Genomic DNA, 26,455 nt, shown 5'->3' on the forward strand with positions numbered 1-26,455 from the left:
GGTAGAAAGAAAGAAAAAACAAAGAAGAGGAGAAAGAAAGGTAGAATAAAAAGAAGAAATGAAGGAAAGAAACATGAGTAGAAAGAAAAAGGTAGAAAGAATAGAAAGGAAAAAAAAGGAAAGAATGAAAGAAAAAGGTAGAAAGAAAGAAGAAAAAAGGTGAAAATGTGAAAAGAAAATAGGAAAAAGAAACTAAGAAAAAATAAAGTAAATGAAAAGTAGCATAGAAAAAAGGTAGAAAGAAGAATAGAAAAAGGGTAGAAAGGAAGAAAACGTAAAAGTAGAAAGATAGAAAGAAAAGGGTAGGAAAAAAAGAAACAAACAAACGAACAAAGAGAAAGGTTGAAAGAAAAAAGAAAAAGGCAGAAAGAAGAGAAAGAAAGAAAAATTTAGAAAAGCAGAGAAAGGTAAAAAGAAAAAGATGGGTAGAAAGAAGAGTACAAAAAAAGGAAAAAGAAAATAAAGAAAGAAAGAAAAAAGAAACAAAAAATAGAAACAAAACAAATTAATAAATAAATAAAGACTAAATAAAGAAAGAAACAAAAACAAAGGAAGGAAAGAAAGAAAGAAAGAAAGAAAGAAAGAAAGAGAAAAAGATAGAAAGGAAGAAAGAAAGAACAAAATGTAAAAGTAGAAAAAGAAAGAAAGAAAGAAAGAAAGAAAGAAAGAAAGAAAGAAAGAAAGAAAGAAAGGACAAACAAACAAAAAATAAAGAAGAGAAATGTAGAAAGAAAGAAGAAAAAGGCAGAAAGAAGAGAAAGAAAGAAAAAGGTAGAAAGAAGCAGAGAAAGGTAAAAAGAAAAAAGGGTAGGAAGGAGAAGAAAAAAGAAAAAAGAAACCTCAAAAGAAAAGAAAGAAACAAACAAACAAAAAACTAAGAAAAAAGAAAGAAAAACAAAACAAAGAACAAAGAAACAAAGAAGAAAAGAAGAAAAAAAGGAAAGAAAGTAAAGTGTTTTGGTTCTTACACATTCAGAGGGTTGCCTGTTCCGTCCAACTCGCTCCTGGACTGAAGCAGCTTGAGGAATGGGGATGGACTGAGAGCTCGCCATCGCCCGCACCATATGAGGAACTGCACACAAACCAGTCACAGAACACTGCTTATGTGCAGATGTGGATATGCTGCCCTCTACAGGACACAGTCAAGACTTTACCATTTACATAATAAAATCAGCAATGATGATGCAATAAACTGCTGAAAACGAAAGTCTCCTGCAATAAGCATCAACTTCATTTGATCTTTAAAAAAATCCCAAATTATTCGCCCTGCGGTAATTTTTCCACAGTATTTCCTATAACGTTCTTTTTTCTGGAGACAGTCTTTTTTGTTTTATTTCGGCTAGAATATATCAATAAAAAAAAAAAAATCATTTTAAGGTCAATATTATTTGCCCCCTTAAGCAATAAATTTTCAAAATTGCCTACAGAACAAACCATCGTAACACAACGCCTATTTAACCTAACTAACCTAGTTAAGTCTTTAAATGTCACTTTAAGCCAAATACTAGAATCTTACAAAATAACTAGTAAATATTCTGCAGTGTTTCCTCTAGTAAAGGCAGGCCTTTTTACACAGCTCTACCAACTACCTGTGGCGTTATTTCAATGACAAATGTCGTGAGCACAGTATTACGAGTCGAGATCGCATTCATGTAATAGCCTACAGCATGCGAATCTCTTTGCTTGCGCACCGATTTCCTCTGCTCGTGCACAAAGCTTCTTGCGCGCCCTCAAATACGCGCTGCTCAAGCGCAGACAGTGTTGCCTGATTGGCCGGTTTTGAATTTATTTTTGCGGGTAAAAAGTGACATAGGCGGGTAGTGAAAGTTTGGGCGGTTTTGCAACAGCGTGCCCGCCAGCCCTGGTTTTGATCTCCCAAAGAGATGCCATAGCCCCCGTTCTTCGCATACATATGCTTAGAACAGTGTATAAACGCTTGTGGTCTTGACCGCTTTTGGGCTGGAAACAGTCAGCATCATCTGGCAACACTGAGCGCTGATCTTCTTGTGCCCTCTCAAATAAACGCTGCTGAAGTGTGATTTAGTGCGTTTATGTAATGACCATGTCTCCAACATTTATTAGATTTGCTAGGAATATTTATAAATGTCTCCAATAGACCTACAGAGCGGTATTAATGCATCCTGAAGTCAAGTGAAACAGCTTTACGTCGTGTTAGCTGGCCTCACGCATCACGCACCTGCCAGTAAGCCAGTCACTCAGTCAGCACGTAACCTTAAAGGGTTAAACAAATGTCGCACAGCACTACTACGGTCGGTTACAGAAAAGTTCACGCGGTTATAATTCATTTACCCTTTAATATGTTTTGGTGCGATTATCACCTGCTATTAAAAAAATAAAATGTTTTGAATGAGAAGCTGTAATGTAGCCGTGGCAGGATGAATTTTGGCGTGGCGCCCCGTCCTGGAAGAATGATTGTAACGGAAACCATGCTCTGTACTATCATCATGGCAAGATAAAACAAATCAGTTATTCAAACTATTATGTATAAGAATGCTTTGAAAAGGATCTTCTCTTATCTCGAGGACTAATAATTTGTTCTTCAACAGTATTTGAGATTATCGAGTTGTAGAGTACTGTACCAGGTCCGGGTGCTGCTCTCTGCCGGAGGTGTTTATAGTCGGGACAGTCCCGCCTGACGTGTCCCATGTCACCACATTGAAAACATCGTCTTTCTCTGGGCTCGCGGTCCTCCTCTCTGACCTCCTCCTCACGCTCGTTCTCTTTCTTCTTCATTCTGAACACAAAGAAACAGCTTAGCACTTACACTGCAATGCATTTCGGCTTTAACAAGTAATAGTTAATACTAGTGTTTGAAAAGATATTGCTTTTCTGCAGTATCACTGCATGGCTCTTTCTAACCATAGCTAATATTACCCTTCATGACGACTGTGAGGAGGTGAATGTTTTTTACTCATCCATTTAATTGATGTTAAGCCTTACAATTCTGCATAATTAAAGTTGTGGCCACTTGAGTGACAGATAGGTCTCACTGCTCGTCGTCCCGTCACCTCAGCTGATTCTAACCACTGAACTCAGAATGTACACTACCTGACAAAAGTCTTCTAGTTGATCATTTGGAAAAGTGACATAAGGTAGATTTTACTGATGAATGATCTGACTGCATCCCAATCACCACAAATACTGCAGAAGACCTACCGGAACCTGCACGGACCCTTGATTCTCTCAGAAATCAGTCAAGTTTGGTGAAGAAAAAAATCATGGTTTGGGGTTACATTCAGTATGGAGGCGTGCGAGAGATCTGCAGAGTGGATGGCGACATCAACAGCCTGAGGTATCAAGACATTTGTTCTGCCCATTACATTACAAACCACAGGAGAGGGCTAATTCTTCAGCAGGATAGCGCTCCTCATACTTCAGCCTCCACATCAAAGCTCCTGAAAGCAAAGAAAGTCAAGGCGCTCCAGGATTGGCCAGCCCATTCAACAGACATGAACATTATTGAGCCTGTCTGGGGTAAGATGAAGGAGGAGGCATTGAAGATGAATCCAAAGAATCTTGATGAACTCTGGGAGTCCTGCAGGAACGCTTTCTTTGCTATTCCAGATGACTTTATTAATCAGTGATTTGAGTCATTGCAGAGATGTATGGATGCAGTCCTCCAAGCTTATGATGGAGTCAGATACAATATTCATTCTGTTTCCACTGCAGCATGACTTTATATTCTATACTGGACATTATTTCTGTTAATTGACAACACTTTTGTCTAAGCAAAGTCAGACCTTACTGCCCTTAAGCATGATCGTATTTTATTTGGGTAATATCAGTGTAATCTAAACTTCTGATACCAAATGTTCAACCAAAAGTCAAGTTATTATTCGTTTTTCCAAAAACTTGAATAGGCGCAAGACTTTTGTCAGGTAGTGTAGTACATGTATCATATTTTTGGCTTTACACAGTAGATGTAATGTTAGGCATTTTCATTTTGCAAAGAAAATCCCATCTAAGCAAAATGCAAGCAGGCATCTTAAGACATTGTATGAAAGTTAAGTCTCCAGTGTGATGCCAACACTCATGTTTACACATGTTATGTTAGCGCACCTGCGTCTCTTGGGACAGTCCTTCATGTAGTGACCAATCTTCCCACAGATCCGGCAGCAGCGGTCATTAGGAGCCAGTTCACCGTCAGTCAGCACCTTTGAGTCAAAGAAGTAATCCTAGCACAGAGAAAAGAGGAATAAATTATAAACAGGGTACATCAGAGATATGAATGCAGTTTAACAGCATTATAATGTAACTCACGGCCTCTGTTCCAGGCTGAGGGTAAAACGGGGTGCCGAAAAGCTTCCTGCCGTTGATGAAGGCCTTCATGATGAAGTTGGTCACTGAGTTTGACAAAAATCACACTTAATTTTAGGAGAACAGCACCACAGGCCAGGAACGAATGCTGAAAGATGTGGAATGGGATACGTTTTGTGCTTACTTTTGCGAGAAACACCAGCACCAAGATTGTGATTCAAGTCAAAGGGATCTGATAAAAGAAAACAAAAATAATATAAGCACAGTACATGTAAAGTGCATGTAAAACTATTTTATATATATATATATATATATATATATATATATATATATATATATATATATATATATATATATATATATATATATATATATATATATATATATATATATATATATATATATATATATATATATATATATATAAAAATGTATACATCTTATAAGGCCCGTTTCCACTGACTGGTACGGTACGGTAAAGTACAGGTCACCTTTAACTTTTCCACTGCCTAAAGGGTACCAAGGATACCCTGTTTGTGGGCGTGGTGTACGACAAAGTTTCAGCCAACGTCATTCTTGCTCGAGGAAATCTCGCTCAAAGTAAAGCTGCAGGGGTCGCTCACATATCATGAGAAGCACTTCTCACAAAACGGATGCTTTATACACAAATACTTGTGATTAAATGTTCATTACTAACCTTTCTATGAACATGATTTGATTATAACTGCAGATCAGCGACAGTGCGAAACAGCCTACTGTAACATCTGCAATTATTTAAATTAAATAAATAAATGCAACATTTGAACACATACAGAACCTTACAGTCTCAGATGTTACCAATTACAGAATAACTACAAACAACATACATTTAGTCCTTATTTGGGTTCAAAAACAACACGCAACGTATAGCCCACAGTCAGTGCAAACCTCTCATCTGTATCTTTAATCTTCACCAGCACATGTAACTTCAGTCAGAAAGTAATTCTGTCATTCTGAGTTCATAATAGTCCAAAAGGTGATGGTAATAGTTAAGCATGGCAGTTTGTTCATGGTTTAGGTTGCTGAAAGAATCATTCGCTCCATTTTTTCGGGCTTGTCTGTTTATGAAAGGATCAGTTGTCAGAAGCATCCAATAATCACGCACATATTATTATCATCAGCTCAAGAAGTTTATTATTTCAAATATAGACGTGCGGCGGGCGATCATAAGCTCCCTGGAGAAAGTGAATCCGCTCGCACTTTTAGACGGCCTCGAAAAACAAAAACAGCACACAGCAGATTTTGTTCTTCTTGGCTTTGTGGCTGTACATCAAGACAACGACAAAGTTTGTTTAAGCTCGGGTCGACCATGGCTCATTATTATATTCATATAGTATTACGATGTAATGTCTTGGCTGTGTTTTTAAAAATAGCAGTTTCTTAGTTTTCATCCTTCTGCTTGTGCCTGTGCGAGTGACGCTTTTCTGTAAACCAATAGCTTTCAGCTGTGCGTCTAGCTCCACCTTTTAGTACCCTTTTGCTGTGCTAGGTACCCTTTGCAAAAGATGCCCAAATAGTGGTATGATGAGGTTCCCTTTTAGGCACCTTTTGACAGCGGAAACGGCCATAAAAGCCTATCGAACCAAACTGTACCATACCACTCAGTGGAAACGGGCCAATATATATATATATATATATAAAGAATGTTTGAAACCTTCGATTGCGATGCATTTGGACGTCCACTGCTTCTCGAAGGTGGTGAGGCGCTTGTGCTGTCGGATGGAGATCACGTGCTCTTTAAAATCAAACTCTTCGGTGTAAAAGCGCAGCAGGCCCAGCCAAAGCTCCCCGACTGTCTCTCTATTCTGATGGAGCTCTGGGAGACGCCGCCGCTGCACACAGAAAACACACAGTTACGAATGCAAAAATAATAAGCATGAATAGTCAAAAGATCTAATCATCTAAATACAATACATTAAACTCTAACACAGGCAATCGAGCATGGTTAAAGTATGAAGACACTAAAGCCATATCCACACATACGCAGGTATTTTTATAAACAGTTTTACCCAATTTCCACATGAAAATGCAAAAACCACTACGATGCATGTTCCAATAAGCCAACAGGTGGCAATAAAAGGCGATGTTGGGTTCACATTAAATGCGGAATTAAGCATTTGCAGAAGTGCATTGCATACAAGTCAATGCAAACATGACAACAGTGATGGATTACTGTACCAAGGGGTGTATGACATGGAATATGTGACGTGTTTGTCACGAACATGTGGACTTTGCCTCAATCACATATTTCGTGTTTAGTGTGAACCCAGTTGTGCTGGCCAATCAGAAAGGAGAAGCACACACACTGACGTCATGAGGCAAAAACTTCAGTTGTAACATCCACACAACCACACTGTATCCAGAGTTACAGGAAATCTTCACCCTGGCCAGAGTTTTCAGAAAGTTTCAGTCACTTGATACTACGTTTTCATGTAAACTAAACAGCCAAACCACAGTTTGGGCTTTGGTTTTTGAAAACACCCATGTTCTCAAATATGCATTATTAGAACGTCTAAACAATTTGGTTTATAAAGCACTTCAAAGAGATTGTTTCAATGCAGCTTCGAAATAATATACAGAAAAATAGATAAATCAATGATGCAAACTTAAACGAATGAATATGGACTGGAATGTTGTGTTCATCATAAATCAAGGATTTTAAATCAGCTTTTATCGGCTGAACACATTTATTCATACCTTTTATTCCTATTAAAAAAACATCAAAAGTTCCTTTTAACATAATTTACTTAAATTCACATATTTTTATTATTACTTAGGTTTTCATAAACTAACAAACCTGTTTGTTTAACATATTATTGCAAAATTTTTAATATTGCAAAACTACTACTATTTTTTTCATATATTTTTGGTTACACTATTTTAAGCTGCCATTGTTACAGTGTACTTATTCATTTAAGTACTGAGTAATATTATTTAATTACATGTACTCACTAACAAATTAGGATTAGTGTTATTTGCAAACAATTATTTGTAATTATTATAGTACAGAAGTAAAACACTGAACAAGGTTACTATAAAATAAAGTGTTTCCATATATTGTAATATTTATGTTTTGGGGAGAATAAATATAATATATATTTAATATATAATATATTATATATAATAATAATAATAATAATAATAATAATAATAATAAATTTATTCAGAATCATTCCCAAACCTTTACATTTATGATTCTTTATGTATTTAGTGAATAGCAATTATTCACTTTTTCAAATACAAGTTAATTTACCAATCCTGCTTACCAACTCATCGAGGTCATCGAAGAAGAAAGCGTTCCAGCCGTCCACCATCCTCTGAGGAGTCGTGTTTCCATCAAAAATCTGTAGCAGAAACACCAGCATGATCATTAGCGACAGAAACATTCATTAGCAACACAAATATTTATTTATTCACAAAAAAAATAAAAATTATTACAGAATTGTGTGCATTATAATGGTATTACTAAGGCTGTATGATACATCACATAATAACTGAGCTTGATTTCAGAAAGAGAGTCTTCTTGAAACAATGTGAAATGAACCATTTATGTAGACTTGGTCTTGATTTGTGCTTAGGTGAAACTCAATAGGTTCTGATTAAATAGAAAAAAAATGAGAAAATTGAGATAAATAATGCAAAATATTGGTTTAAATTTTTTGCCTTTATTTTATCTAATAAGCCACTTTTTTAAATGTTTTTTTAATTGCAAAGAAGTCAATAAAACAACATCTGTCATTTTTATAGCAGATTTAATTATAATTCCCAAATCAGGTCTTCCCTGTTAGATGTGTATGATAACAGTTAAATCACTAAAATGACGTGAACTGTTTTGACAATGCTTTTGGTTCTTTTTCTGGGCATCTCTAAATCATTGCCTGTCTATGGAGGATAAGGGAGCTCTCAGATTTCATCTAAAATATCTTAATTTGTGTTTTGAAGATGAATGAAAATCTCAGGGGATATGAACAACATGAGGGTGAATAATTAATAACAGTATTTTCATCTTTTGGGTGAACTAATCATTTAAAGGTGTCATATACTGAGCTGATTTAATAAGTTAACTTGTTCATTGATATCAACATTTGTAGATATGTAGCTTAGGCAAGTAAAAAAAAAAATCTCCAGAAATGGTTGTATATGCTTATTTATTACTTTATAAAATAACCCTGGAATCAGAAGCACTATATTGACCATATTTGGAACTGTCATGAATATTAATTAGCTCAGCTCAGCTCTGTCACAGCTTTCAATAATGAGCAATTGACATGATACTTACACGTGCATTAAACACAATACTCAGTAGTCTACCTTTGTTGTTCACCTCAAATAACAAATATATCCATTAAATTTAACAATAAACACGGTAAATAAACAAAACATACAAATAAATATATCTTGTGTCTCTTTGAAGTGCCGCTGAATACATTTCTAATCCGTATATCCTGCATTTTGCATTCTGACGAGTTCTAAACAGTCGTTGATCAGTAACACATAAAACAAACAGGATCGGTTGGCTTTGACTTCACGGTGTCTCTTTCATATAAGAATCCCACATACATGATAAGTTCAATACAAATTTTGATGAACTTAAAAACAAGGAAAAATTAAAAATCAACAAAACGTAGCCTGAGTTTGCATATCAATGATCCCGTGTGCAATATATCAGTCTGTGTTTTGACTGCTCATGACATGGCAACTCATCAGCTCTGGATGATGTAGACTTGAACGAATGTACATGCAAATTTTGAGGGCGTGTCCTGTAACACAACCCTCTGTCTATCGTGTTCTGATTGGTCTATTTTTCAAAGGGTTTTACACTCAGGGAATTAACACTCATGGTGTTTAGGGCTCACAGTATGGCCATTTCCATGTACTGAACTCTTAATATTCGACTATGCCCAAGTATAGACACATTTTCTTTGTAAGACTACTTTAATTTATTGCAAAGCTCAAAATCTACCGATCATCTTATCTGCATAATATAATTTGCATAATATGGCCGAATCCAAATTTTCATTTTAAGCCATTATCAACAGCTATATCAAAAGGTGCATTAATATTGCACATCTCAAATAGTGATTAATAGCTGTAATAATGGACTAGGATTAACAGATATGCACACGTGATATTCAAAGAGCAGCAAAAGTGAAAAATGAATATGAATGCTGATATTGTTATCTAACACAGTTTGTATGGTTTTGTACCTCTTGTAAGACCGGGATGACTGGTGGTTGTCTCTGCTGGAGGAAATACAGCACCATGAGGATGTAAGCATAAGAAGAGAGACTCCCTCTGGAGGCATCGCCAATATCACAGCGCTGAAAAACAAACAGGTTTACTTTCAGTCATTTGTCTTAAGGACACAATTAAATAAAGACCACTGAAATGAACCAGTTAGTTTAACAATACTGTAATAATGATTAAAGTGAGACAATTGTCTTACTAAGTGAGACAATAATAATAATAATAATAATAATAATAATAATAATAATAATAATAATAATAATAAATATATGAATTATTATTATTATTTTTGATTATTGATTATGATTATTGTTACGTGCACGTACTGGTTATTTACGTTTGTATTATGCGTCTCATTATGTTTTTCTATCCATCCCCCCAGTTCACTTCCTTGTTTTTGCCTACTGCTGTTCCTGATTGGCTGGTTCACCTCCACTTGATGCAACCAATCCTGACCCTGCCTTATGCTGATTGGTTTCTCAGTAAAAACTTGGTCCCGGTCTTAGCCAATCAGATCACTTCAGCTCACTATATGTTTTGTGTCTGCCAGCAGTTTGGCAGTCTTTGTTGGCTCGATCTGTCGTTGGTTTCTGTGCTTGTTTGAATCTGTGATTATATCCCTATTTTGTTCAGTTTTGTTGTGATATATTGTCCGTCTTCACCTTTATTTACACTATGTTGTCATTTTGGTTTAGTCACTGTCTATTCTTGCCAGTCTCATCTTTCATTTCCTTTCCTCATGTTTCCCTACAGAGGTTTGGTAGAAAGACTGGTAGGCAAGTAGGTCACGTGACATACATTTCAACACATAGGACTTCAACTGTCTAGAGATACACTAGGAAAGGAGGTGAGCGCCAACCTGTGTATTTTTGATTAAGTGGATAGTTAGTGTAGTTTATGTAAGACGTCTTTGGATGTTGAAGATTTTTTTTTCACATTTTGGTTTATTAGACTAGTTTAGAGGAGATTTGATATTAGTAAGACTGTTCTGTTTTGACTGTTTCTTTGCTTTAGCGCCACCCATAGCCAGTCTTTCTAATTTACATTTTGTTTTGGTTGTGATTGTAAATACTGTAAATAGCTCACTCACTGCTTCACTTATCACCACCTGTAATAAATCACTTTCTTTGCACAACAATTCTTGTTTGTGGTCGTTACTTTGAGTGCTATTATTATTATTATTATTATTATTATTATTATTATTATTATATAATCTGTATTTTTATGTTTGTTGTTATTATTATTATTATTACTAATAAGTATATTATTATTATCACTACTACTACTAATAATAATAATAATAATAATAATAATATTAATAAAAGTACATTATTATTATTTTTATTATTATTATTATTATTATTAGGCTCATTTTACTTCAGTATTTATATATTTATTAGCAGAGGAATTATAGTAATTTATTTATTTGATCAAAATACAGGAGCCGCAATAATAGTCAAAAATTCTTAATAAATGTTTCTGTGTGAATAACATGTACAATTGTATTTATTCTAGTCATTAAAAGCTGAATTTTCAGTATCATTATCCAGTCTTCAGTGTCAAATGATTCTCCAGAAAAAAAATAATTCCAATATACTGATATGATGTAATGTTATGTATTTTTATTTAATGCCATGTCAGCAACCTAGGCTATTTTGAAGGGGTGTACTCTCATGGTTCACTTCGGTTACAATTATCATACAATCTATTTGGTTCAATTCGATATCTCTGTTCATTGACGATGCTTTCCATACACAAATTGATATTTTACTCAGTAACACAATAGTTCTTTTATTAAAATTGATAATTTATTAATATATTTTTATATTATTTGTATTATGATTGACAGAAAAAAAAACTATTACATTCATATTACTTATCAGCTACTCATATTCACACATGACACATTACCTTAGCACTGATGTGATTTAAGTCTGAATGCACATGTTTGAACAATTAGACTAGCAGGTGGATAATTTGTGAATATTTATGAGCATAACAACAGAGATATCCAGTCTTACCTTGGCAAATACTTTCATAGTGTAGCCCAGATACTGCACGCGAGGATCTATAGCAGCATACGTGGCCAGCATCCGGGTGTTGTGCTGGGCCTAAAATGTAAAAATACAAGTAAAGTGTTTACATAATTTTATAAATCATCATAAATAAAAACAGACTGGTTCCAGCTGATAGAAAGGCAACAGTAACTCAAATAACCATTCGTTACAACTGAGGTCTGCAGAAGAGCATCTCTGAACACACAACACGACCAACCTTGAGGCAGATGGGCTACAGCAGCTAAAGACCACACCGGGTGCCACTCCTGTCAGCTAATAACAGGAAACTGAGGCTACAATTCACACAGGCTCACCAAAATTGGACAATAGAAGATTGGAGAAACGTTGTCTGGTCTGATGAGTCTCCATTTCTGCTGCGACATTCAGATGGTCGGGTCAGAATTTGGCTTCAACAACATGAAAGCATGGATCCATCCTGCCTTCTATGAATGGTTCAGGCTGGTGGTGGTGGTGTAATAATGTGGGGGATATTTTCTTGGCACACTTTGAGCCCTTTAGTTCTAATTAAGCATCGTGTAATCGTCACAGCCTACCTGTGTATTGTTGCTAACCATGTCCCATCCCTTTATGACCACAGTGTACTCATCTTCTGATGGCTACTTCCAGCAGGACAATGCGCCATGTTATAAAGCGTGAATCAACTCAGACTGGTTTCTTGAACATGACAATGAGTTCACTGTACTCAAATGGCCTCCACAGTCACCAGACCTTTGGGATGTGGTGGAATGGGAGATTCGCATCATGTATGTGCAGCCAACAAATCTGCTGCAACTGTGTGATGCTATCATGTCAATACGGAGCAAAATCTCTGAGGAACATTCCCAGTACCTTGCTGAATCTATGCCACGAAGGATTAAGGCAGTTCTGAAGGCAAAAGGGGGTCCAACCCGATACTAGTAAGGTGTACCTAATAAAGTGGCCAATGAGCGTTCATAATATATAAAAGTATTATATAATAATAACAAAATAAATAAATATAATAAAAATAAAAAAAATCTGACCAGTGTGTTGTAGAGGCTGATGTCTCCCTCCAGTCCGCTCTGTCTATGTTCAAACTTCACTATAGGCACTTTAGCAGTTGTGATAGGCAAGATATTCCTTAAACCTGAAGCAGACGAACACATTAAACCATCAATACTGAATAATAAACTCATCATATACAAAATAAATCCCTCTCGTACCTGTGTGTTTCTTCAGCACTTTAGCTAAGCCCTCAATGATCTCCTTACAGTTCAGCTTCTGCAACAAAAGAGAGAGGTATCAAAGAATAGAAGACTTTAATAAAGATATTTAAAAAAAGCATTACGATGAAATAAAAACATGACAACATTATATAATTAGCTCATTTGAGGAGTTAATAAGATCATTTTACAAAAGTGGGACATTTCATCATTAAACTTACACAAGCACACACACAAGCACACATGCACTTGCTCATTTATACATGTACTTAAAAACTTAACGGTCACAGGATTTGTACCTCTGCAGTGTCGTGGCCCTCCAGTGTCATACAGATGTCCAGATCACTGTCACGAAAACCAAAACCATTCTTAGAGGAACCAAACAGACACAGCTGGGCCTTATCTGAACAGACAAACAGAATTATGGCCATTTTTTTACATCAAAAGTAGCCTTAATGAAATAAATCAGTCTGTAATTAATCAGAAAAAAACATGATTTTTTTTCCTCTTTGCTTAGCAATCAAACCATTTTGAGAGGCTGTAAAGATATTTCCAATCAAAATTGAAATCAGAGACTCCAAAACAAAATCTTAATTTCTGAAGTGCAGCCTGAATGTTTATGTTAATATTTCAATAGTTAAAAACATACTTGCATGTTCATGGTTTTCTGATGTTGATTATTTGGTCACATGGCACGCAGGTAAACAAACTAAAACTTACATTTAAACTGATTTTTCTTTTTATATTAAATTTATTTATTTTATTCTGATTTATTTATTGATGTTCTTAATTTACATTATGGTAACTATTCTAATTTTGCATTATTTAAAGATTACTTATTCTAAATGTGACATTATTATCTGTATTATCTTTTGAGGGGGGGTTTAAAAGAGAGATTGTTTTTAATTTGACAGAGAACCGATTGTTCATGTAAAATACTATTATTCCTCAGCACCTTGTCAAAAAAGTTGGTGATCGACTTCAGGAAGAAAAGCCCCAGTTATTCCCCTGTATACATCAACAATACCGCAGTGGAGACTGTACAGCAGGTAAAAAGCCTGGGGGTCCATGTTACTGAGAACTTCACTTGGTCTCTCCAAACCACTTGTCTTGCAAAAAAAGTGCAACAGCGACTTCACTTTCTGAGAAGGTTAAAAAGAGCACACCTCAGCCCATCAATCCTCACTACTTTTTACAGAGGAGCTGTTAAGAGTGCTCTCACTAATGGGATCTCCCTTTGGTATGAGAATAGCAGTGTATCTGATGAGAACATCATTAAGAGTATAATAAAGTCAGCTGAAAGGGAGACACTGCTCGCCGCAGAGCCACTTGAGCTCCAGCGAGGGGGAGCTTGAGCTCCAACTCCTCCTCCTATAAGCTGTTTTAATGCATACACCTACCCCACCCCTAACCCCCACCCCCTGTGACATCACTTGTAGAAGAAGTGCAAGGAAGGAAGAGCTGGAGCTCAAGCTCCCCCTTGCTGGAGCTCAGCTCTGCCCAAGTGGCTCTGCAGTGTGTACCACTTGCTGAAAGGTCTGTTGGAACTGTATCAACGACGTTTGTCTGTCTAAAGCAAATAGCATTTTAAGGGATCCAACCCACCCTGGCCATAGTCTGTTCACGCCATCAGGCAGGCGTTACAGAAGCCTGAGGAGCAAATCAGTGCGGTTTCGTGATAGTTATTATGCTGTCATTATAAGACTTTTGAATAATACCATATCCAGGGTTTCTGCAGATATTATAATGTCAAATTTAAGACATTTTAAGACCTTTTTAAGACCATTAAGTATTAAATTTAAGACCTATATCACAATATCAAAAACACACAAAGAGAAAATGCAAAATCACTAAATTAGTGCTAAAATAAATGTATTGAAATTGAACAGGACTATAGATAGATTAGATGCACCATTGAACTACAGAAAAAACAAACAAACATCTTAAGGCTGATTTATACTTTCGCCTGGCGCCGCATCACACACCTCACGAAGCGGACGAGGCTTTTATACTTGACGCGTTCTCTATTGAGATATTCTTTATAACGAAATGGGGCGGACAAAAGAAACCCACTGTAAAGTCAGACGGATTAACAGAGGAGTATTACGTTTCCGGAAGTAGGTCATATCACTAATATCATTGAAGATTTTTAAACTAATTTTTTTTTATTATTCTTTTTTAATGATTATAAAGACTTTTTAATGACTATAAAGACCATTCAAGATTTTTTAAATCAAACTTTGATGCATCACTTGCTTTTGTTCATATCTCGGACAGTTCTACCTATCAAAGTTAAATATTAATGGCAACAGAACATGTGTTGCTCTACAATTATATATTTTATCATGGCAAGAATAAAACCAAGAAAAACTTACTAAAAATACTGACGTTGTTTTTTTATTTTGCACACTCAAACTGTCTGGCTAGTTTTGCCCTTTACTTATAAACTAAAAGGGCAATAATGGTTCAACATTCCTGACCATTATCACCAATAAAGCCTAGAAGTTGGGCATCAGTACATTGTAAACTGATAGGTTTATATATTCAGTTCCAGTTATCAAAGACATCATTTGTTACATAATTTTAGTTTGTTTCTATTAAATTGTTTTAAATTTAAAATTGTAATATTTACATCAGTGTAAAACCTTTAAATGGTGGAAAAACATTTTCTGTAATATTAAAAACACCTGGGACTCCACTCTTCCATGGCCTCTTTTTTTGTTTTAACAAACTTATCCCTCAGGTTTTTCCAAACTTTTATAAAAACGTTTCTCCTTTCCCACGGTTGTTGCAATTTATTTAGAATTATTGGTCATCTGGTTCTCCATATGGTCACGCATGGACGGATCATAAAGATGTCTGTACCTGTTTCAGACAAAATCTCTTCAAAGTGTTTCATACTCAACTCAAATCAAACGCGATGCTGCGCAAACGGTTCACACGAGTCTCAAAAAATTGTGATATATGTAATAATACATGTATAAAATATATGCACTAATAGTGTAGAATATGATTTCATTTGAAAATGATTTTGATTTGACATTTTTAGGATGGATTGAATTAACTAATTCAAATGAATGTATTTAGGCATCACAGTGGGTAGCACTGTCGCCTCACAGCGAGATGGTCACCGGTTTGAGTCCCAGCTGGGTCAGTTGGTATTTCTGTGTGGACTTTGCATGTTCTCCACGTGTTGGCGTGGGTTTCCTCTGGGTGCTCTAGTTTCCCTCCACAGTCCAAACATGCACTATAGGTGAATTGGATAAAATAAATTGGACATACTGTGTGTGAACTAGTATATATGGGTGCTTCCCAATACTGGGTTGCGGCTGGAAGAGCATCCTCTGCCTAAAACATATGCTGGAATAGTTGGCGGTAGGAAAATGAATGAAATGACTGAATTTCTAATGTGACGGTTGAGGTAGTGACACAAATTTGACATCATTTTTTCTGAGCAACATTTTAAAGTTGTTGTTTTTTTATGCCATCAAGATTTTGATATCTTATCGTACAATTTGAGAAAATGGAAATGCAAGAACAATATTTTCTTTAAACTCCGGTCCAGTTTACACAATTATGATTTTTTTCTGCTTGTGAATACCCTGTAACTGTGTTATTTCTACTTTTATTAAGACTGACACAACCTCTCATATGAATTAGTCTCCTCACCGTTGTACTCTTTTCTAATGAAGCGCTCCAGACTGGCCAGAATCTGCTCTCTCTTCTGCTGCTCGATCAGAGTCGGTGACAGCTCACCTACAAACACAAAAATACCAGATTTGAGCATTAAATATCGGGTGTAGATGCAAACAAATGCAGCTGTTAACTGACAAGGAAATTTGCTCTCAACTCAGATTTACACCAGCTAACTCTCCTGTTTGTCCAGGTATTCTCCCGTATTTTTAATCTTGCTGTAAAAGGTAATATAATGGGAAATAATTGCAAGAGCTGGGGGAGGGGAGGCCTCGATCACCTCTATGGACGCACTGGCCCTGAGCATATCTCCAAAACATTTGATCTTATGGCATACTGATTAGGGTTGGGTCGATAGACGATGCCATCGTCCATCGCCGATGGCCGATAGACATCATGATGCTGAGCCGGCACTGCGATCCTCCGCACTGCCTTCATTGGACTGTTGGTTGTGCACCTTTTATTATATATTATATATTATTATTATAACGACACAGATCACTCTGCCTATTCATGCCAGAGTCCTGCAGAAGAGTGATTGACAGGTGGTAATTTGTGTGTAATTTATCTTTATTTCTTTAATTTAATTATGTGTAAAACAGACCATGCAGGTCAGATAGTTGAAACTGTAGGCTACAAATTATTAATTCGTTATGAATTAATTATTTATTCATAGATAATTAATTCACCTTCACCTATGACAATGATGCCATCGTCCATCACGATGTTTCACATTAGACATCGTAGAATGCCAAATTGGTCGACATCGCCCAACCCTAATACTAATAAATAACAAATATGACCAACATAATCGTAATTATAATTCTTCATATAATCCATCAACCATTAAACCATATAACATCTAAAAACAAAACAAAAAAAGTTAAGTTGACCCCTTAAATCGATGGCAAAACAATGGTAAAGTGTGTTGCTTTGCTCACGGTAGCAGAGAACACAGAGACAGTCCAGGATTTCTCTGAAGAGCTCAGTCATGGGCGGCAGAGGTTTCAGCTCAATCTTCTTGAAGTCCTCAGGACATTTGTCTTTAAGGTGTCCGTCCCGCTTGCAGATGCTGCACACGACTGTTGGAGGCTGAAAAACAAACACTACACACTTCACTTCTGGATCACAGTGTCAAATCATTCACCACAGTAATGTACCTGAATACCAGAATTAAAAGTGACAGTAAAGATTTTTATAAGCTTAAGTTTTACTTATTTATTTTATATTTAATTAAAAGCTGCTCTTTTAAAGTTTTTAGTCAACAAAAACTTTCTTTTAAAGTATCAGTTTCAACAGAAATAGAAGTCATACAATACATACAAACAGCCAGCTATGTTTCTTTGGAAATCATTCTAATATGCAGATTTAATAAAGGATCATAGGGGTGATAATACTGAAAATTCAGCTATGAATCACAGAAATAATTTGCATTTTAAAGCATTACTACCTAGTTGTATTTTTAATTGTAAAAAAAATGCAGCATTGAAATTTGTGTATATATATATATATATATATATTATGCATATTTTTACAGAAAAATTCAAATACTATTTGTATAGATAAAACACATTATGCAAAAATAAACTGATAAACTTATATTTCTGGCTTTATCTTTTTAGTTTCATTTCACTTATCTAGAAGTCATTTTTAATTAGATTGTGCCGTTCACATGATTATGATTAAGATTAATCTTTTAAGTAATACAGCCCAGTTTTTAAAATCAAAGTTTGTAAGGATTTGATTCTTATGCCCCTTATTGGTTTGGATCCAGGCATATAACAATTTAACAAATACTTTTATTATATTTGTACAATAAAAATTAATTAAAATATAAAAAATAAAAATAAATAAATAATAAAACATAATAATAATAATAATAATAATAATGAAAAAACAATCAATAATAAAACTAATTATTATTAAAAATAATCATTTAAAAATTTCCTATTTTATAAGATGCCAATATTATAATATTTTTAATGTCTAAAACTCAAAAGGAAACGAATGAGTCGAAGTCTCAAGCCAAAAAGATTCAATTGGTTGCACCTGCGTGTATGTCAAGAATAAAGGCTGTTTTATACTTCTGCGTCAAGCGCATGTGTATGGTCCGGCGCAGCCTCCGCGCAGTCGCATAGCTGTGGCTGATGCCGACGCTGACGTGCACCTCTCAAAAAAATGTAACCACGTCACAACGACGCGTAGCCCAAGCTCTGTGATTGGTCAGCTTGGTTCCGTTGATGAGCATGGGTGGTGCTGAGTGCCACGAGCCTGATGGAGTAAGTGTTTACAAGTGTCGAGTCCCTTGAAGGAGCTCCAGGGGCCTGTTTGAGTAAGGAGGTTCAACCAACTCAGAGTTTAAACTTGAAAGTTGATTTACCGAGAGATTAAAAACTCAGAGTTTTGGGTTTCAGAATAGCGGATTCGAGTTAAATCAATCAACTCTGAGTAGAGCAACTCCGAGTTAAGCGCGCGCACACCGCGACTATAAAAAGGCATTATCAATAGAGCGCAGATATTACGAGACACCATGGCAACATCTTAAAAATGAGATAATTTCTTTCTCCAGCTGAACTTGGATGTGCTCATGCAAAGTTATAGCAAATATGACCATATATTTTAAAAAGCAACACCACAGCATCAGTGAAACAGTTAGCATGGGAAAACAGCTGCTCAAGTTAATGCGTAATTTTACATTTAAAGTATTTAAATATTTAAGTATAATAAAATAAGTAATGTAATGTGTGACGTTTCTAAAATTTTACACACGTTCCCACTTTTACACACGTTGATCGGTTTGAATAGATATAAGTGCACTTGTGTGTCTGTTTATTGATCAAGTGGTAGAGGTTAATATGACATTTAGAATGTAAGCAGAACTAAAAAATAGTTTTTAGAAATTATAATAATAACATTAATCTAGTAACAGTACATGTCCCTGTTGAAGGTCAGTGAATACCAACAGTAAAACAGAAATTACTGCGGTAGAAGAAGCTGTCAATCTTTTCTTTATTTAATAAATGTACTTGCGCCTCAGAAGACAATGCTGACACACAATGAACGCGTGGGGGCGTTTGAAGCCATGAGAGACGCTCCTGACACGCTCCAGACGCTCTGGAGGCCATTAATAATATAATAACATTAACACTGAAACTGTTAAGGCGTTTTAGAATGAATGACCAAAACAACATTTCAGATGTTTCACAGTGTGCTCAGCCTGCTGGTTTGTCCATTCACACACGTTTTCATCGTCATATGATCTCTTATAATAAACCTTTTTTCAATGCACATACTGGAATTTGTTCAGTAAAAGTGTTTACATCATAGTTTATGCGCATCTTTTCTATTGAATAAAAGTTTGTCCTACTCAGTAATGCGCGTGTTTTAATGCATATTTTCAAAAGTTATGTGCATCATGACGTTTCCATCAATCGTTTTTATGCGCATATCCAAAATGAGCATTAAATAGGTGGGTGGAAACGTAAGCCTAAGGCGAGAAATACCGCTTCGTCTTTAAAAAAGGGGAGGAGACCAACAGAAACTCAGAGTTTAGAGAATAAAACCTGCTCCTGACCAGGTTAGGTTCACAGAGTAAATTACCACAGTAACTGACTCTGAGTTATAGTTACCTCTCTTTCAGAAACAGGCTTGACTTACCCTGATTTCTCGAGTTTAACAAACCTGCCATTTTGAAACGGAAAACCTAGAGTTTCTCTCATTTCAGGATTAAAATACTCAGTTTTCACTTAACCTCCTTTCTGAAACGGGCCTCAGATGGAAACTGTTGTTTTTTGTTTACGTTATGATTAAAGTTGCTCTCACCTCTGAATGATTGAGTTTTAGCTACATGTAGCGTCCAGATAAAACGAAATACCTGCAAAGAAACTCAACACGGAGGAACAAGAAAACCTACTGCCGCCTAGCGTTTGGAAAGTGTTATTGCAGAGCAACACAAACAGCACGCAAACCTATAAATGCACGACTACAGGTGAAGACAGGTGCCGTGGGTCACAGAGATCGCTTGATGCAGAAGCATAAATCAGCCTTAAGGTCAATACAATGCATTCACCTTTCCTCCAGTGAAGATCATCCTGTCAAAGATGTAGTGCAGGTCTTCTGGAGCGATATTGTCCTGTTCCTCCATCTCATGGTCTTTCTCCTCTTCCTCATCATCATCCTCACTGTCCATCAGCAGGCCGTTCAGAACAGAAGGAGACACGTTTCTGGACATTTCCCGAGAAACACCTTCACCATCAATCCCACCGTCCCCCACCAGGAGATCAGTAAACGCTCCTCTCAGGCTCTCCTCTTCCTCCAAATCCCGCTCTTCATCTTCATCACTGCTGTCTCCGTCCTCTTCATCGCGTTTTTTCCGCTCCAGGCTGTCGGATCGGGCGGTTTCATTGAGTCTGTGTTTGTTCCTCAGTAAACGACGGCTGGTGTTCAGTCTGTTTCTGCTCTGAGGACAGGCGAAGTACTTGTAGGCCGTGCGGAAACGCTCCTGGATGTACTCGAACACCATCTGACTGTTCAGACTGCGGGCCACGTTCCTCTTCAGTGCAAACGGATCTGGAAAAGTTTAAAGGAGACCTAATATGCAAAAATCACTTTTATAAGGTGTTTAAACACAGTCGTGTGGAAATGATGTGTGAATATAATCAGCTTTTAATGGCAAAGATGTAATTATAATCAGACTTGATAAAAACAGTCTGCAGAAACACTTTGATTGACATCCTTCATTTATACGTGTCATCAGAGGGGGAAAGCCCCACCCAATAGTGACCATATCTCCCTCATTAGCATAGAGATATTGTTAGTCTTGTTTTTCAATCTGCCACTATGCTGACACATAAGCTCTTTGTAGCTCCGCCCACAATCTAATTTGCATTTAATGCGACAAAGTCTAAAGGGGCAGTTTCAAAGAGTTATAAAACATTATCTGTGTGGTATTTTGAGCTGAAGCTTCACACACACACACTCTAGGGACAGAGACTTATTTTATATCTTGTAAAAAGGGGCAGAATAGGTGTCCTTTAATATGTGGTCATTTACTAGAAAGTTCATTCTGCTAGCTGTGTTTTGTCTTTCATATATAACTTAATGTGACAAAATAACCATTTAAGGCACAGTATTTAATTTACACCACTAGAGGGCATGCATTCAGTACAAACAAAAGCGTAGTTTGATGATGTTGTGTTCAGGGTTTCTACAGGTTTCATTAAGTTAAATTTAAGACTTTATTATGAATGAAATTTCAGACTAAACGACTAAATACTAAGGATTTTTTCTAATGGCCCGGTTGGGAGAAATCTCTTAGCCACATTTTAAATAATGCATCAAAACAAGCAAACCCTAGTTGTATATATGGACATTTTTTTTTTTTTCAACATATATTTTCTTTCTTTTTTTTTTTAAATGTCAAGCTTTAATATAAACAAATATACATTTTCATGGACAGAGCGAAATTTAAAATTATTTTAGACTTGCAAGACATTTTCAATTTAAGACCTATTTTTTTTTACTTTAAATTTAAGATTAGACTTTTTAAGACTCCGTGGACACCGTGACAGTTAAAAGAAATGTTGGTATAATTATATAACAATGATCTATGTTCATGTTCACACAATGTTTAAAAAAAAAAATTTAAATGCAAAAGTACCCTATGAAGCGATGTGAAGAGCAACAGATGGCGACACAATCCTAACTGTTCATTTATGTTGGCCAATCAGAATTGTTCTGCTTGACAAAATTTTGATGATTCTGTTCCAAAATTAAGTAGGGAAATTGTCCATGTATCAGTATATATGGGTGGCGCAGTGAGCAGCGCTGTTGCCTCACAGCAAGAAGGTTGCTGGTTCGAGCCTCGGCTGGGTCAGTTGACATTTCTGTATGGAGTTTGCATGTTGCTAAAGCCAAATTCTCCTTGGTGTATGTGTGTACCGAGAGTGTATGGCGGTTCATTCTGCTGTGGTGACCACTGATTAATAAAGGGACTAAGCCGAAAAGAAAATTAAATGAGTCATCATATATGAGCGCAGTAAAAAAAAGCTCTAGCACAAACCACATGAATGAAAACTTTGGCTGAACAGATTGGGCAAATAAAATTCTGTTCAATTCTGTAATTTTCAAATGATGATTTAACAATTATATTGCAATAAACAGTAAATTGTAACTTTTTACTAGGGCCAGATGGAGTTTTTTTGCTATTTCTGCAGAGACTTTTGGTAAAAATCTGCAGATTTCTGTGGAATTATTTTGGGAGTATCATAACTAAAACCTTAATATATAAACTAAAAAATAATATCTTTTTAACTTCTATTTAATGTATAAAATGTAAATCGAATTAGATTCATTTTATTTGGTAAACGAAAGCAAGCCTCTCGTATAATATCTCTACTAAAAGACAGAAAATATTACTGTACAAACTGCATTGTACATAAATCAGATGAACATTTTCATATTAGTCAATAATATTACTGAAATAATTAAAAACTGAATAAATATAGATTTACACACATTTACACAAGTAAATAAACAGAATTAATGATGGGCTAGAAATCTGCAGAAAATCTGCAGGTATACAGGTTCATACAGGATGGGATGTCTGAAAATGAACATGCAGCAGTGTAATAGTGAACAAAGGTGGCAACATTATTAATCCAATAAAATTAAGAAAACATGCCATCTAACTCAAGCGATGCACTGTATTTAGTAATTTATGTCTCTGTACTTTATGCATTACTTCTGTTTGCTTGCAGGTATTTGTAAACTGCTGTGAAGTTAAAAAGTAAAAAAAAAACTTAAAATTTGTAAACATTTTGCATCAAATTACAGAAACTAGCATCGATAAGTAATATCGAGATCAATAACATCTCAACAATACCCACCACTAGTTATCAGAGAACCATTCAAACATTTGTATCAGTGCATTCTCTGACATCTTTTAATCATTTTCAAATGTAAAGCTATTGTAGGAGATCTTCAAAACTACATTAGTTATCTGTTTGATCTCACCCTCTATAGCGAGTCTGCGGCGAGGCCAGTTCTTCAGCTCCCGCGGCAGCAGTTCCTTCAGACGGATGCTGATTATGTGCTCCTCCAGAGCAAACTCAAGTGTGTAAAAGCGCAGGAGCTCCAGCCACAGCTGACCCAGAGACGCGCTCACTGGTTCCTCCAGCTTCAGACGAGACTACAGACATGAACACATTATTAATAATTAATTCATTAAAGATAGTTCACTCAAAAATGAAGGTTAACTCATAATTGACCTCTCTCTCAAATGGGTTTTATTAACTTTATTTTGTTGTGTTCTGTTAGACGCAAAAGAAGATATTTTGAAGAATGCTGGTTGCTGGCATCCATCTACTTCCATAGCAGGGAAAACATTTATTATGGAAGTCAATGGGTACAGCTGACATCATTATTTATATATTATTACATCATTATGGATTTTGAAAAAAATGAAGTGAGTAAAAGATAGAATTATCAATTTTGGGTCAACTATGCCTGGGGCTGGCTGGCTGAAATTAAAAGTCTGTGTGCATATTAAAGTATTTTAATGGGGTATATGCATTATAATTATTTAAAGCACAGGTGTCAAACTCAGTTCCTGGAGGACCACAGCTCTGTACAGTTTAGTTCCAACCCTAATTAAACACACCTGATCAAACTAATTGAGCGCTTGTTTGATACCTACAGATAGGCGAGTTGAAGCTGTGCTGAAACTAAACCCTGCAGGGCTGCAGGAATTGAGTTTGACACTCCTGATTTAAAGGGATAGTTCACCCAAAAATGAGATGTGGTAAAAATACTGTGAAAGTCAATGGGTCACAGCAACCAGAATTCTTCAAAATATCATGTTGTTTGTTCAACAGAAGAAAGAAAGTCAAACTGGTTTTGAACAAGTGGAGGGCGAGCAAATGATAACAGAAATTTCAGTTTTGAGTGAACTATCCCTTTAAAAAAAGTTTCACAACATAAACATCAAACCAAACATAAGATTTCTGACAGCATTTAACCCTAATTTTTTATTTTTTGCATTTCTTAACATACACTCACCAGCCACTTTATTAGATACACCTTACCGGGTTGGACCCCCTTTTGACTTCATAACTGCCTCAATCCTTCAAGCCACCACATCCCAAAGGTGCTCTATTGGATTAGAGTCTGGTGACTGTGGAGGCCATTTGAGTACAGTGAACTCTGTCATGTTCAAGAAACCAGTCTGAGGTGATTCGTGTTTTTTGACATGGTGCGTTATCCTGCTGGAGTAGCCATCAGAAGACGGGTACACTGTGGTCATAAAGGATGGACATGGTGAGCAAACAATACTCATGTAGGCGGTGGCGTTGTCACCATGCTTAATTGGTACTAATGGGCCCAAAGTTTGCTGCTGTAGCCCATCCGCCTCAAGGGTGGATGTGTCGTGTGTTCAGAGATGCTCTTCTGCACCTCGGTTGTAACGAGTGGTTATTTGAGTTACTGTTGGCTTTCTATCTGCACGAACCAGTCTGGCCATTCTCCTCTGACCTTATAATCAACAAGGCATATGTGCTCACTGGATATTTTCTCTTTTTCGGACCATTCTCTGTAAACCCTAGAGATGTGCGTGAAAATTTCAGTAGATTAGCAGTTTCTGAAATACTCAGACCAGCCTATCTGGCACCAACAACCATGCCACGTTCAAAGTTTAAATTCCCTTTCTTCCCCATTCTGATGCTCGGTTTGAACTGCAGCAGATCGTCTTGACCATGTCTACATGCCTAAATGTATTGAGTTGCTGCCTTGTGATTGGCTGATTAGAAATTTGCATTAACGAGCAGTTAGACAGGTGTACCTAATAAAGTGGCCGGTGAATGTATATTAAGTATGGGGATACTATTAGTTCATCAACCCTTTTTTACGACACCGTTTATTTATACACATTTCACCTGCAGTGATTTTGAATTATGGTTTCTTTAATGCGATCAGGAAAAATATTCACCTTTCCTGTAGTCTGTTCGAGCTTCTTCTCTTTCTTTTCTATGGGTGTTTTGGGTTCAGGTTTGGATCTTCCATCTCCTCTGCCTTCGCCTGCAGGAGCAGGTCTGTGTTCCCATCCCACAAACACCTCAGACTGCACACCGGTCAGGTGAAATTCATCCACACGCTTCACCTCGAAGCCCTTAATCTGACATATAAGTAAAAAAATAATTGTTTTTCAATCTTTAAGATATGGACTGCAGAATTTTTTTCTTCATCACATATATTTCCCACGTCATAAATATTGAAACATTCAAACAATGTGTCAAACATTTCCCATGTTTTCAAACATTTCTCAAATGTTTAAAGGTCCCGTGAAGTGCATTTTTTATTCGATTTTTGACAATCTCTTCTGAAAAATGTAGAAAGGATGGGACATCGAGTGGCTCCTTCCCGTTAAAAATAACAGCCAATAGCATTTTGTTTTATCATAGCTCTGCCAGTGAGAGCGGTTCAGCTCAAGCACATCAAATAAAAAGCATCTAAAAGGGGGCGGGACATGACATATGCTAAAGAGTATTTAATTGGTCAAGATTTGATGAGAAGTAATAGAATTCAGAATTGTTCATCGTTTACACTGATCTATTGTTAGACTGTCTAAGATCAATGCTAGATCCATCGATGTAGGCAGGCTCCTGCTACACATGTTCTGCACATGTCCAAAGCTTTACATATTCAGGATTAGTATTTTGAGACCTTCTCTGAGGCATTTGGGGTGGTAGTAGAGCCATCCCCATTTATCGCATTGTTCATGGTTGCCCCTGAGAACACTCGTCTCAACATAATACAAATTAAAATGTTAGCCTTTGGTTCTCTTCTTGCTAAAAGACTGATATTGTTTAAATGGAAAGACACTTCCACCAACACAATCACTAGATAGGAGAAGTGATGTCTCATCTTAAGTTGGAGAAAATAAGG

The 26,455-nt window shown here is 36.2% G+C and overlaps 1 protein-coding gene across 1 annotated transcript in view; it reads right to left on the minus strand.

The window, feature by feature from the left end:
• tut4 (terminal uridylyl transferase 4) overlaps window positions 1–26,455 on the minus strand; it is a 58,162-nt gene that overhangs the window by 7,146 nt on the left and 24,561 nt on the right. Inside the window, exons 11-27 of the mRNA XM_056449007.1 lie at window positions 25,500–25,685; window positions 23,531–23,705; window positions 20,586–21,085; window positions 17,458–17,608; window positions 16,493–16,579; window positions 13,123–13,226; window positions 12,824–12,881; window positions 12,644–12,747; window positions 11,586–11,675; window positions 9,525–9,638; window positions 7,584–7,661; window positions 5,972–6,149; window positions 4,463–4,510; window positions 4,282–4,364; window positions 4,081–4,196; window positions 2,601–2,755; window positions 969–1,072 (exon numbers count right to left, since the gene is read on the minus strand). Coding sequence (XP_056304982.1) covers window positions 969–1,072; window positions 2,601–2,755; window positions 4,081–4,196; window positions 4,282–4,364; window positions 4,463–4,510; window positions 5,972–6,149; window positions 7,584–7,661; window positions 9,525–9,638; window positions 11,586–11,675; window positions 12,644–12,747; window positions 12,824–12,881; window positions 13,123–13,226; window positions 16,493–16,579; window positions 17,458–17,608; window positions 20,586–21,085; window positions 23,531–23,705; window positions 25,500–25,685 — 2,331 coding nt within the window. The remainder of the gene's footprint in view (window positions 1–968; window positions 1,073–2,600; window positions 2,756–4,080; window positions 4,197–4,281; window positions 4,365–4,462; window positions 4,511–5,971; window positions 6,150–7,583; window positions 7,662–9,524; window positions 9,639–11,585; window positions 11,676–12,643; window positions 12,748–12,823; window positions 12,882–13,122; window positions 13,227–16,492; window positions 16,580–17,457; window positions 17,609–20,585; window positions 21,086–23,530; window positions 23,706–25,499; window positions 25,686–26,455) is intronic.

The sequence above is a fragment of the Danio aesculapii genome, chromosome 23 (genome assembly GCF_903798145.1).
Source record: "Danio aesculapii chromosome 23, fDanAes4.1, whole genome shotgun sequence".
NCBI classification, from domain to species: domain Eukaryota; kingdom Metazoa; phylum Chordata; class Actinopteri; order Cypriniformes; family Danionidae; genus Danio; species Danio aesculapii.